The 12,461-nt window shown below is 39.7% G+C and overlaps 1 protein-coding gene across 1 annotated transcript in view; it reads left to right on the forward strand.

The window, feature by feature from the left end:
• Positions 1 to 12,461, forward strand: part of nrxn2a (neurexin 2a) — a gene marked incomplete at both ends in the record, with an annotated part of 124,084 nt that overhangs the window by 87,601 nt on the left and 24,022 nt on the right. Inside the window, 1 exon segment of the mRNA XM_083686856.1 lies at positions 11,202 to 11,383. Coding sequence (XP_083542982.1) covers positions 11,202 to 11,383 — 182 coding nt within the window.

The following is a 12,461-nucleotide window of genomic DNA, read 5'->3' on the forward strand; positions in this document are numbered from 1 at the left end:
GACACCCATGGGACATTAAAAAATAGCAAGTTCTGCAAGCGTGTCTGTTTACCACTAGGTCGCCATGAAAGCAACGATGTGAGGTAAATGGGAGTTTTAACAAGTTATATACAAATAAAACCCAATGATAAGCCTTTCTTGAAGTCAAAGACTCCCAACCCTCAAACTGATACAGAAAACAATGGTGGGTGCGGAAACTATACGTAGAAATGAACCGCAGAGCAGTGATAAACCGAGTGTGGTGGTTTAAGCCCTTGAGGACAGGGAGGAGCGTCGCCTGAACAATCCTCCTCCTATTCTCAAAGGTGAAGCAGGATTTATCTCTAAACAAAAAACTATGTAACTCTCATATTCTTGATCAGTTTTTCAACATTTTAACATTTTAACAAGCGTTTTAAGAGATCATCAATCCAAATGCCCAGGTACATATAATGAGGGACTTCAAACTCAGGGTACAATCCTTTCAGGGTACAAATATGCAGATCATTCAGCACCAGCTTAACATTAACAAGCGCTCTTTGAATCGCTTGTTGACAGGAGTAGACAACCGTATCACCAGTATAAAGATGTAATTTTCAATTGATTTATTATTCCCTTTGTGTTGTTGTTGTTGTAGCTCTTAGCTTAAAAGATCCATGCATCCCAACCCCATTGTACACAGTAGCTTGTTATGTTGAATACCATATGGGGGGAGTCGATACAAGTGAGAACATTTTTTATTTATGTATGTTATTGAACTTGCATTTATAACAAATGATCTATGCATATAGTAATGATGTTCTCAGTATCTACTAAATAAATTAAATGATATGACGTTTTGTATAAGTCATGGTACTGTCTGAATCTTGAATCTTGAATCTTGAATGTCTACATATTCAATTAGACAAAGTATTAATCTAGCTATTGATTAAATAGCTTACACGAATTTATAGAGATTGACAGGGTATTTCTCACCAGTGATACAATACTGTTGCGTTGATCTCAGCTTTGAGTTTGATTAAATTTCATATGAAAGTTATTCGCTAAGCGTTCTAAGCCTTGCTGTTCTAATTATATTTGTTCAGATTCTCTCTGTGGAAGATAGTGTACAAATAGCAGTGGAAGGACAATTGAAAGCTTGTATAACACCACACACAGTAGAATAGCAATAAAGGTTGGTGGTGTGAAAGGAGCTGCATTTGACCTTCATTTATTCTGCTCTAAAATGTCTTGATCGGCATACTAATGATGTAAATCTCTGCTTGGGGAACTATTGTTTGAGAAATAACTGATCAGGGCCTGTTCTGAAACCCTCTGCTACAGTATGCAGTGAGACAAACTCCAGTCCCAGTCAGCTAATTGGCTAATCATATAGTCATACCACGAAGAGTTAAAATAAACTGTTCAAACAAATTAACTAGTGTCACTGAATCATTGAAGGTTCGGCCATTCTCAGAACATAGCGAAAAGAGAGCACTTCACCACACCATTATGGATACAAAGTTCTGCATAAATCTATACTCAAGTCAAGGTGTGTTTGCATGCAAGAGACAACACTGACTCTGAAGATTTGTTATTTCATGCTCAACTCTTCACCTCTGCAGTATCTGTCCCAAGACATGCAATTATTTTAGTTTTTTGTTCAGCTTTTGTAATAGTGTGCTTTCGGAGATGGTATTTATTTTTCATGGTGTTTATCTCTAAACAATACAGACATTCAACCCAGCAAAGACCCCAATTGATGAGACTTTATTCATGTTCTGATACAATACTGTTCCCTCTGCCGCTGGAAAAAACATTGTATTCTCACCATGAGCTTGTAAACAAAGCAGTCACTCACTTCTTTTGTAATGAAAAAAGGCTTAAAAAAGGCATGCCCTTGTTAGTTTGACAGATCATAATGGCTTGATATTACAGGCAGCATGTATTTTCATTAGTACTTAAGTAAATAATCAGTGGATGAACAGAGCTCTCATTAAATCAATGTGCCATTCAGAAAAAAAAAAAAAAGTTTATTCAAACATATCATTCTCTTCAACACAACATGTTAGCCATGGTTAAAAAATACCACGCTGTATGAAACACAGCACTCTTACATTGATACCTCAGGCTCTCCCCAAAGAACGTAAGAGTGGCACTCGCTGTGAAGTTGCCGGCGCCACTATGTCAACATTTCAAGGCAAATTCAGCTAAATATTTAGTAATGATAGAGTAACTATTTTGACATCGAAAGTGAACGCGTTATTATGATCTTCAGATCCCCAGTGAATTCGGCCTTTCAGCGGTATTTTTTGCGTATTTTGACATGCCATAAAGGCGAGTCGGGTTTTGATAATGCAATCTAGCGCCACGCTATTTAAAAATCCTGGGAAGAACCTTGACTCTGATAGAGAATCACTTCAAAGGCTTTTCCCTAACATGATTCCGACTCTGCCATTATCTGTTCACATCTATGCATCACACCCCTCAGATTGCACCAATCAACACCACATGTGACAGCCACTGTGCAGATCTGCCAAATTCTAAATGACAAGCATGCAGAACATTATACAATTGTCTTATATTATACCATTATAAGGGAGACCGGTAGCAATTGTAACATTGTGACAGACTCATCCTCGATCAGTATTCAACATTTTTATATATTAGAATCTGTCTACTAATCATTCATACATATGTCGGTCTCTAAAGAGGACGCTTGGATCACAGTAGTTTAATCCAAAAAGTCTGATACGTAGCACCTTTAAAACGGCAAAACCCTATGTGCTAGCTCGCTGGCAACAATTCTGACAATCAATCATGTCAATTTGTAGCCAACAGAACAGTAAAATGATACAAGTTAGGATTCATAGACATTAAACCTAAAAAAGCTCCAGTATGTAATAATCAAGCTTTCTAAAACCTTCCTAATGGTTGTAATGACTATATTTAATTGGTAGCAATCATGGAATGAGATCACTTCAAAGTTCTATCCTGTTCTACACTATTCAATGTCTAGCATGTGACGGAACACACCTGACTTACCAGAAACACCTGCCAAGCCAATTGTCCCATTACATTTGAGTACCCTAAAATAGGGGGACTATACATAAAGAGTGTTGTAATTTCTGAATGGTGAAAACAATATGTACACAAATACCATCAAATAAAAGCTGAGAATCTCTACTTTAACCTCATAGTAAGTAGTGTTTGATTTAAAATCCAATCTTTTGGAGTGTGGAACTGAAAGAAGAAAAAATACTTCACTGTCCCAGGGCACTGTAGTCAAGATACACTGTCATTCTAAACTAATCATGCCTCTCTCTCTGCATTGAGTGGACTGCGACTCATGGTCACTGCTCCAACTTGTGGACGGTAATGGGACACACTAATTGAAAGTAGTCATAGAAACTTGATTACAGCAAATTCAGTAATGTCATTATAGTCTCATACAGTACACTAGTGACCGTGCAGACAATAATCTCACTCCCACTGTAAACCCCAAAATCTCATTATATATATTGCCAACTGGAGCTCATGAACTAGTCTATTAATCAACTCAATCATTGGACAGATTTACAGTAAGATCTACACAGTTTCCATATACCCTCCCTATTACCAGACATATTGATCTTTCTCTGCCTAGAGAGTGGCAATGCAGTCTGTGTAGCTCAGGGTTTCTGAAGGGGGAAGCTTTCCATATGGTGCAGACAAACAAAGATGCCATGTACTGTACTAGGACTTCATTATCAGAGGCTCTTTTATTTCATTTAGGATAGTCCTTGTGACTGCTTGGTCACAGAGAGTTGGAAATAAGTGACAATGTTGGAAATAAGTGGCTCAAAACATGCGTATTGTGTTTTGAAACCATAAAAAGTTTAAGAAACACCGAAAGTGGTTCTTAAATCTCAATTTTGGTGGAGAGAGAGTGTGGCAAGAGAGTGCTGTGTAAATACATCTTGGTTTTTCGGTGCACTTAAAAGCAATATCCAAACACTAAAACACGGTTTGTATGGTATGTTTTGGCAGGCTGAGTCATCCATGTAATCAAATACCAAAGATGAACAGTCAAATAAAATAATAAAATAATCTATGAGAGAGAAGTGTGCAGTGTCATAATAATCATATTTGCAACATAAATAAATATAGATTCAATAATAGTATAATAATTTGCAATGATGGGGCTTGAACACTGATCATTTGTTTTTCAGGCAACCACTCTACCCACTACTCCAAGTAGAGATTTACCACCTGAAGTGTAAGTTTGTTAGGCTTACATAGGCCAGAATCACTACAATTTTATTAACAACAAATGTTTTACATGTCATACTGTATCAACATTTTTGCACAAATTATAGCAATTATACAAAGCTGTTTTTAGAGGAGCCTGGGACTTATCCTGAAGAGAACAGAGAAAATGAATTTGTGGGCATAGATAATGTTATATTTGTAATGTGGAGGACTGTAAGTAAGAGGTAAAACTTGGATATCAGTCATCTAAGTACATTTTTAAAACCTCAGACTTGAACCCAGGACCTCAGAAGTTATGTATCACATTGAGCTAAAGCTTGCCCTCATGATAGAAGACACATATTTAGATTGGGGAAAGCTTACTATATAGGGCATTCCCCAATCTTTCCCCAATCTTACTATATAGGGCTTTGTGAACTATTAACTATATTGTGCTGGGAACAATTAATAAAGATTTGTTTCCCTAGATTTTTAACATAACAAAACATTTAAAAAACAATATGTAGGGTAGTGGAACTCACCCTACACTAAAGACAACAAAATAGGAAGAAGCATTAAGAACTGTCAAAGAGATAATTAATCATCACAGGCATTATAGTATTTCAACACAAGATTAACCTGTCTGGGAAAAGTGTTTTAAACATGCGGGAACAAGATGATGTTTTTCATTGGCTAGAGGTACATTTGAGCACCTTTTCATGTTCCCTCACCTCTTAGACAGTGGTCATACGGTGGCCAGATGGCAGATGAGGAGGTTAATGTACCTGCAGACAGTTTTAGCACCCAGCTGGCTGCAATGGCAAGCAACAAAGTATTCATGTCCCCAAGTTGAACTTACTTGTCTGAAGTCTATTTGTAGCATGATTGTTACCTGATGATTGTTTATCCCAAAACGCTCAAAAGAAAATGACTGCACCACAATATTTTAGGAGCAAAACACAGCAATAAAGAGCACTTCTGGAGTATCAAATATAGAACATTTTTCCCTCTGCCCAGATATTATGATACAATGAGGTTTATTAACCCTCCTGACATTTACCCTACATTGCAGTATCTGCACTTCTGCAGCATATCATTTGTTTGGGATTTCTCTCAACATTGTCTTGTCCACATGATCCTCTGACCTTGGTAAACCCAGTGGATTGGTTGAAACAGCTGTAGAACTGAACCCACACTATCAACAGTATTCTAGCTTTCTCACAGGTCTCACATCTAAAGCCGACGCGCTGCGATTTTCACTAACGCAGACCATTCCAACCGATGAGAGGATCTCATACTGCAATACACATTTTCCATGTCACGTTGTCTTGATGCAATGTGCACTGCATGAGCAGACCCGATGGTAGCTCTCACACTGGGTGATGCGAACGAGCCCCATCTCACCCTCCCGTTCGATGTTGTTCATTGTCTGGACAATGGCAGAAATGGCGCTGGCCACAAAATAGTAAAACAGCTTCAGTTATGGCAAAGTTCCCTCTTTGGCTGTAGAGATAGTCTTCGTATGCACCGAGAAAAAGCCCCAAAAACATATGGAGACATGATGACATGATGTCCAGGCGTGGAGAGTACTATTATTAAAAAAAAATAATAATAATAATAATAATTGTTAATGATCAATCATGATCATTTTCACTAGATCTAGAACAAACTTTCGTCCTGCCAGAGCTCCACAAGTTGATCTTGAATTTCATGGTTCTAAACCGAAAATTTACAGCATCCTGGATTCCCATTGGTTGTCTTTCTTATATCGCTCTGGTAGTACCTCTCATACTGCACTAGTAGAAAAGCCACGACAAACACGAATTCTAATCGGACGTGATCGTGTAGACACGAGTTCACCACAGATGACGTTTACAACCGATATGTATATTTTGACTTGAGAGCTTGGCTCGTGGCTGAAACTCCACAGCGTCTGCCAGGCTTAAATCAATCTATACTGTCGTAAATTGGAAATGGAATATCCTTATTAGAGAGTAAAGCGAAAAAATAATCCTATCGCACTGGAGCTTAGAAATAATACTGAGCAAACTGACCATGTGAAACCAGACATTTTCATCTAAAGTCACTTCAAGCACTCTCTAGTCAAGGAAAAAGAGCACTGTGGGTTTGAATAGGTTTATGTCCACTTTCGTGAATTTGCACTTGGTAGGTTGAATGATGGGGCATGGTGGTTTTAGAGTAACAGTAGTAGTGATTCACTACAATGTTCTTTGGTTGTTAATCCTCCCTTCTGATCTTCATTTGAATGAGTAGGTGGAAGGCAGCTAAACAAGACCATAGCACAGCCAGGCGGTGCTTGACCTCCAGCGCTATATATCTGCTGCCACAGACATAATTGTAACCGGCAGTCAAGATAAGATTAGCAGACGCTAAGTGATGAAGAGCAGGAGAGAGAAATAACAAGCTAATTTTAAAACTTGTGGAAACCCTGGGGTGAGGTCAAACCCTCAGAGGAAACTGTCTCTGTCTGAAAGCAGTATTTTGCTTTAAGTAAAAGAGTCCACTTGTACAAACATGTTGCCGTGTCACAGACGAAGTGTATAAAGCTGATGCTCGTAGAAATATTTTGCCACAAGTCTCTTGCTGTACTGTAACTCTTCATGTAGGGCCTTGTACAAAGCAAACCTCAATATAATCACTTTTGTTACATACCGTAGTCCAGTTAAAGATTGTAGAATATTACACTCCCTGAAATCCTGGGTGAGAGAATGTACTAGACTGCCACAGAACCAAAGCAGACAGCTTTAGAAAAGCTGTAATTCTGTGAATGTGAGACTGGAGACATGAGATGTGGAAGCTGAATTCTAATAGGAGGATAAACTCAAAAAACGCCATTTCATCTCACTATGGAGAGAAGGCTGCTGATTTTCACAAATCACCAATTCCCCCGTCCTCTGTGACAGTTGGCTGTTTGCTGCTGCTACACCACCCAGCAGAGAGGCATTATTTACTGTTGCATTAACTACAGGCACACTTCCACCCCCCACAATATTTTTTGTTTGAGTGCCAAATTAACTCTATTTTTAAGCCATTCTGCAGTGCAGGGGAGCAGGGTGGGGGAGCACCGCACCTCCCTCTCTCTTGGCTGACCCACTTAATCGATGCAGTGAAGCCAAAAACACAGCATCAGCTGAAACAAGTCAGCTGAAACACTCTCCACAGCCTGACAGGTCTTTTGTGGAATTTGGATGCAAACCCTATTTTCACAGCCGTCAAATAACAAAATAGGGACGGACCATGCTTTGCACATATGGACAAAAAGCAGGGACCGCAAATGTATTACTCCCACACTCATACATACATTAACATAATCTGATACAAAAATATGAATAACACGCACAAAGAGATAGATAGATAGAGATACCCACACAATCTAACACAGAGGAACACAATTTCACATGCATACATTCAAACACTACTGTCCCTACATGCGTCACTGCACATGGATAGGTCTCCCTCTCTCTCTCTTGCCTCATTGCTGCGGCCCCTATGGTTACCAATGCATTGAGCCTGATTGAGGCATTGAAAAGTTGAGTTATTTGGTGCAGGCTGGCACCTCCTCCCTCTTCCACAGAGTGCTCCTTCAGTCCAGCCGTCTGGCAGGCAGGCTCCAGGACTAGAGCCACTTAATCAGCCACTTCTCTGCTATTTGTGAGTGGATCGTTAACAGTGCTGTCTGCAATCAGAGTTGCTTCATGTAATCCCATTTACAGTCATTACAGTCAAATTGTTAATTGTTCTCTTACCTCAAAAGCGGTCTGTGTAGTTGAGGTGATTCAATAATTTCTCAGATTTATTTGTTATTTGTACTTCAACAATGTCAGCTACACCTTTGATATTCTCATGATGTGAATGAATTTACAGAGGCGTAATGATCTAGATCTGATCCCGTTTCTAAAGTATGTTGTCAGCAAATAAAGGTAAGGATTTTGTGTAAAATTGCATCACCCCAGACAATGGACTACCAGAATAAATAATTGGTTTTTAAGTGTTCGGTTTTGGTGTAATAGTATATTTATCAAATCATCCCATGTCTGACAATTAAATTGGGTAACCTAAGACCTTGGTTAACGGTTCCTTTAAGATGAGTTATGGATCTGCATTGTAACTACTATTACAAAATGAATCTTTATTCATTCCTAATCAAATTTAAAGCAATAACAGTATACTGTATTACAGTAAGAACTTTAAACGGATAGTGTGACCAACCATCTACCTCATTCAAGTCGATTCACTAAGAGACTTTTTAAATTCATATCCCTGTTATTTCCCAACTTGCACTTCCACATTTTCTTATATAATGGAAGTGGATGGGGTCTAATGGACCTCCCAGTGACTATACAGTATGTGTTTGGTCATGGAACCTTGATTTTAGAGCGAATTATCCCTTTAAATGCTTAGTTAAGCCTGCAAACTTTTCTGTATTGTAAAAATCAAATTTTTATGTTTTGATTTAGAACACATTTTTGAAAATAGTCTATAAGGCCTATAAGCGCAACATACTGTACCTTTTGAAAACAGTATAAAGTAGGCGGCATTTGCTCATTTTATCAACGTATGGCTGTGCACAAATTAAATCAGTCACATTTCAAAATGATCTCGCATGCTGGCATTTCCATTTTTAGAATATATTTGTCCTTAGGCTGACAAGGAGTGAGAATCCTGCCCTGTATGGTTCATTTTCACTTCTGTAGGAGGTTAACACTATCTGGCATAATGTATGAACAGGCTTTTATGGAGGAGGAATAGATGTCTTGTTGTCAAGGATCAGGATCATGTGCGTGACTTGGCTGAATGCCTCATACTTTAGGTCCAGTCCAATTGTTTTAAGACTGCACCATTTATATTGCACTCTCAGAATATCAAATACCTTTAAAGAGAGATTTACAGACATCCATTGCAAATATACAGTATTTGTATATGTGTATGGGTGTGTGTGTGCGTGTGCGTGCATGTGTGTATTCATGTCTCACGCAGTCTGTTTGCATGTGTGTCCATACCCCATTAAAACAGTAATGTGATAAACAACCTCATCAATAATTTCCCTATTAAACCTTCTGGACCCAGAGAAGCAGAACTCAATCAATTAATTTTGCAGACAATTTCTTTTTCTCTTTACAACCCAAGCCAGAAAAATGCATGCATTTTCAATAGTATGTTTTTGATTTATTAGCAACTGAGCTGTGAAATGGACGATGATTATTCTACCTGTCCAGAGCATGAGCATATCATCATAATACCCAGAATTAATGATCTACAGAACCGGACTGTTCATTGGAGCATGAACACATCTTACATCAACCTATATGTTTTTATTTCAACGAGCGAGGCATTCACAATTACTCAAAGCCAGTTAGGTAATGGAAGAAACCTTCAGAGAGTTCCCCCACTGCTATATCACAGCGCTGGCTGCTCCTGAGGTCAGTCACCATCAATTTTAGAACAAGGCCCCAGGCTTGCTTGACCCATATGTAATAGTGTTTCTTCTCCTATGGGGGTGGGAGGTGGGGGGTGGGGAGTGGGGGGGGGGGGGTGGGTCAGCAGGTGTTCCTCTCATCTTCTCATCCTCTTCATCTCAGTGGTGGCTCAACTTTGATCTTAGATAAGAACCGTGATCCAGAAAGATGTTAGATCTGTGCATGTACTCACGGTTGACTGGGTGTGATTCATCAACGACTGCTCCTATCTGAAACTACGATACAAGTTGCAACTGGGATACAACTTTCTTCTCTCTCACAATATCATTGATCACCTGGCAACGCCGCGGGATACAACTGCACTAACTTGACATTGTTATACCAGGGAAGAAACCAGGGTCATTACCAGGGTAGAAATACTGTCATAGATCACTCTTACTTGCAGAAATACTGACATTTATCCTGATAGACTACAGAAATGCAAAATAATACATCTCAGAAATGCAATCTCTGCCATTTGTATCAGGTATATCAGGAATATGAGGGAAACGAGATGGAAACAATTCTGCAGAGCCATGTTACTGACTCTTAAAAGCGCCTTAATGGTCTAGAGAAATCTAAAGAAGTTTTGAATGTGAACTACAATGATTGCTGTATTCAATCTGCCAGTATTAGTATATTCTCAAGAAGTCCTTGCGTGCCTTTCCCAAATGAACAGATCATTGTCACCCTTGTCTCATGGCACTAACTGTGACATAGGTGAGTCAGTCAAATGTGAGAAATCTGAGAGCTGTGGTTGGCATGCTCACAGTATCAGCAACAAGTAAACAGGTTTCAGGAGCAGGTGTTCAAAGCTCTGCCACCCAAAACCTGCCTAAAGGGACGAGTTGCCAGATAAGCTAATTACATTCACCTCACCTCCTCTGTTATCTTATTTATAGGGCCACGGGTGCCACAGACGACAGGTGGCACAGACCTGGCATCCTGGGGTGGTGTGGAGGTGGAAACTCGAGTGTTTACTCTATATGTTATATGGATCTGACTACTGAATAAGCTCATAATTAAACATTATGTTATATTGGGTTCGGGTTAGGGTTAGGGTTAGAGTTATATTGGCATGTTAAGACATGGCTGACACAACTTAATGCTGGATCAATGTCAGCTTGATTCACAGACCATGGCAGAGGTAGATGTCATGTCTAATGACTGGGCAATACCAACACAAAAACGTTTGGACAAGATGGAAGGCTTGTATACTTATAGAGTGTAGTGTTGCAGTGTTTGTTTGTGGTGCTCAATTCTTGTAAAACTGAACTGATATTGTATTGCGTAGTCTGCCTATAGGGAGAGATGGTACTGGTTGTGTATTGACATTGTTTCTGCAGATGGGATAAAGGGATTGCAATGAGACAGTCACTACCACCACATCTTTGGTTTCCCTGGAGGGAGTGGATTTTGGAGTGTGGAATAATGGATTCCTTTCTATCAACTCTTTCTCACGCATATTGTCTGCATCTTCTACCTATCCCTCAACCTCCTCCTAATATTTCTCTTCCTGTCTCTATTTGTCTTCAGCTGGGACCACATATATCTTTGGTAGAGGAGGTGCCCTCATCACCTACACTTGGGCCCCCAATGAGCGGCCGAGCACCAGAGCAGACCGGCTAGCTGTGGGCTTCAGCACTCAGCAGAAGGACGCCATCTTGGTTCGAGTGGAGAGCACCCATGGACTTGGAGACTATCTTCAGCTGCACATAGTAAGTACGGGAGAGAGTACGGGCTATAGGCAGGGTGTGTGTCGCTGTGGGAAGGGGATACAGTCAAGGATTAGGAGTGAGGGCCCTTTTCCCATTTCGGATGAGAAAGGCTTAGGATGAGGATTTCTACAGTGTACAGTATGTAGTGCTAAGCAAGTGCAGCCAGAGATGTTCTATCTAGAAGCAGAATTCAGAACACCATCTTACTTGAAAATGTGAGCACTAATTGCGGTGTTTATAGACTGACTTAATTTATGACATTTTAATTTAAATTTTTCTGAAACTGGCATATGGCAGCTATTGGAGTAATAGCTACCATATGCCAGTTTCAGAAAAATTAAAATTATAGGGGAAAAATATCATACATGATTAGTCAATAATCTATTTACCATACATCTGGTGTGTCCAAGGGATCACAATAGGCTGCTCATTAAAATACCAAGGGGCAGAGATCGTATACTAGAACATCCCGCTAGCAAATGGCTTGTTGACCTCTGGTTCGTTACTTTAGCAACTACATTTGCTAACACAACACAGCGAATCTAAATAAATCATTCATTCAATATGAACCACTGACTTTCACAGTTCAAGCTTGCTATGTTGCCCTAGCCGTAGGATACCAGATGCTCTGCAAGACAATGGGCGGGTGTGTGTTCTTTTCTAAAGGCTCTAAGTCAGGTATAATATCCTTCCCTATTTGAGCAGAGCTCCAACCCAGTTGGCCCAGATGGTGAGTAGGAGGAGTGGACAATTCCCAGGGGGTGTGTCTCTTCTCTACAGGCATGTAGAGTCTGAACCACACACAGCATATATCAGTATATAGTATCAGGCAAACTATATTCATGAAACCCAGATTCCATCCCCCATTTGATCTAACATACAGTACTGTATGGTACTGTATGAATTATTTGTCTCATCTTCATTGCAAAAAAAGAGCCATAGATGGTAGAGGACTCTAGGGGACTCTCAGTGACATGCATGTAAACCACATTGACTGGATCGAGTGCAGGAGATTGTAAACTGGCTTTATAGATTGCATTTTAAGCCTAGGTTACACAACACTACTGGTGTTTTCCTT

This window comes from Argentina silus (assembly GCF_951799395.1).
Source record: "Argentina silus genome assembly, chromosome: 2".
In the NCBI taxonomy this organism is placed as follows: domain Eukaryota; kingdom Metazoa; phylum Chordata; class Actinopteri; order Argentiniformes; family Argentinidae; genus Argentina; species Argentina silus.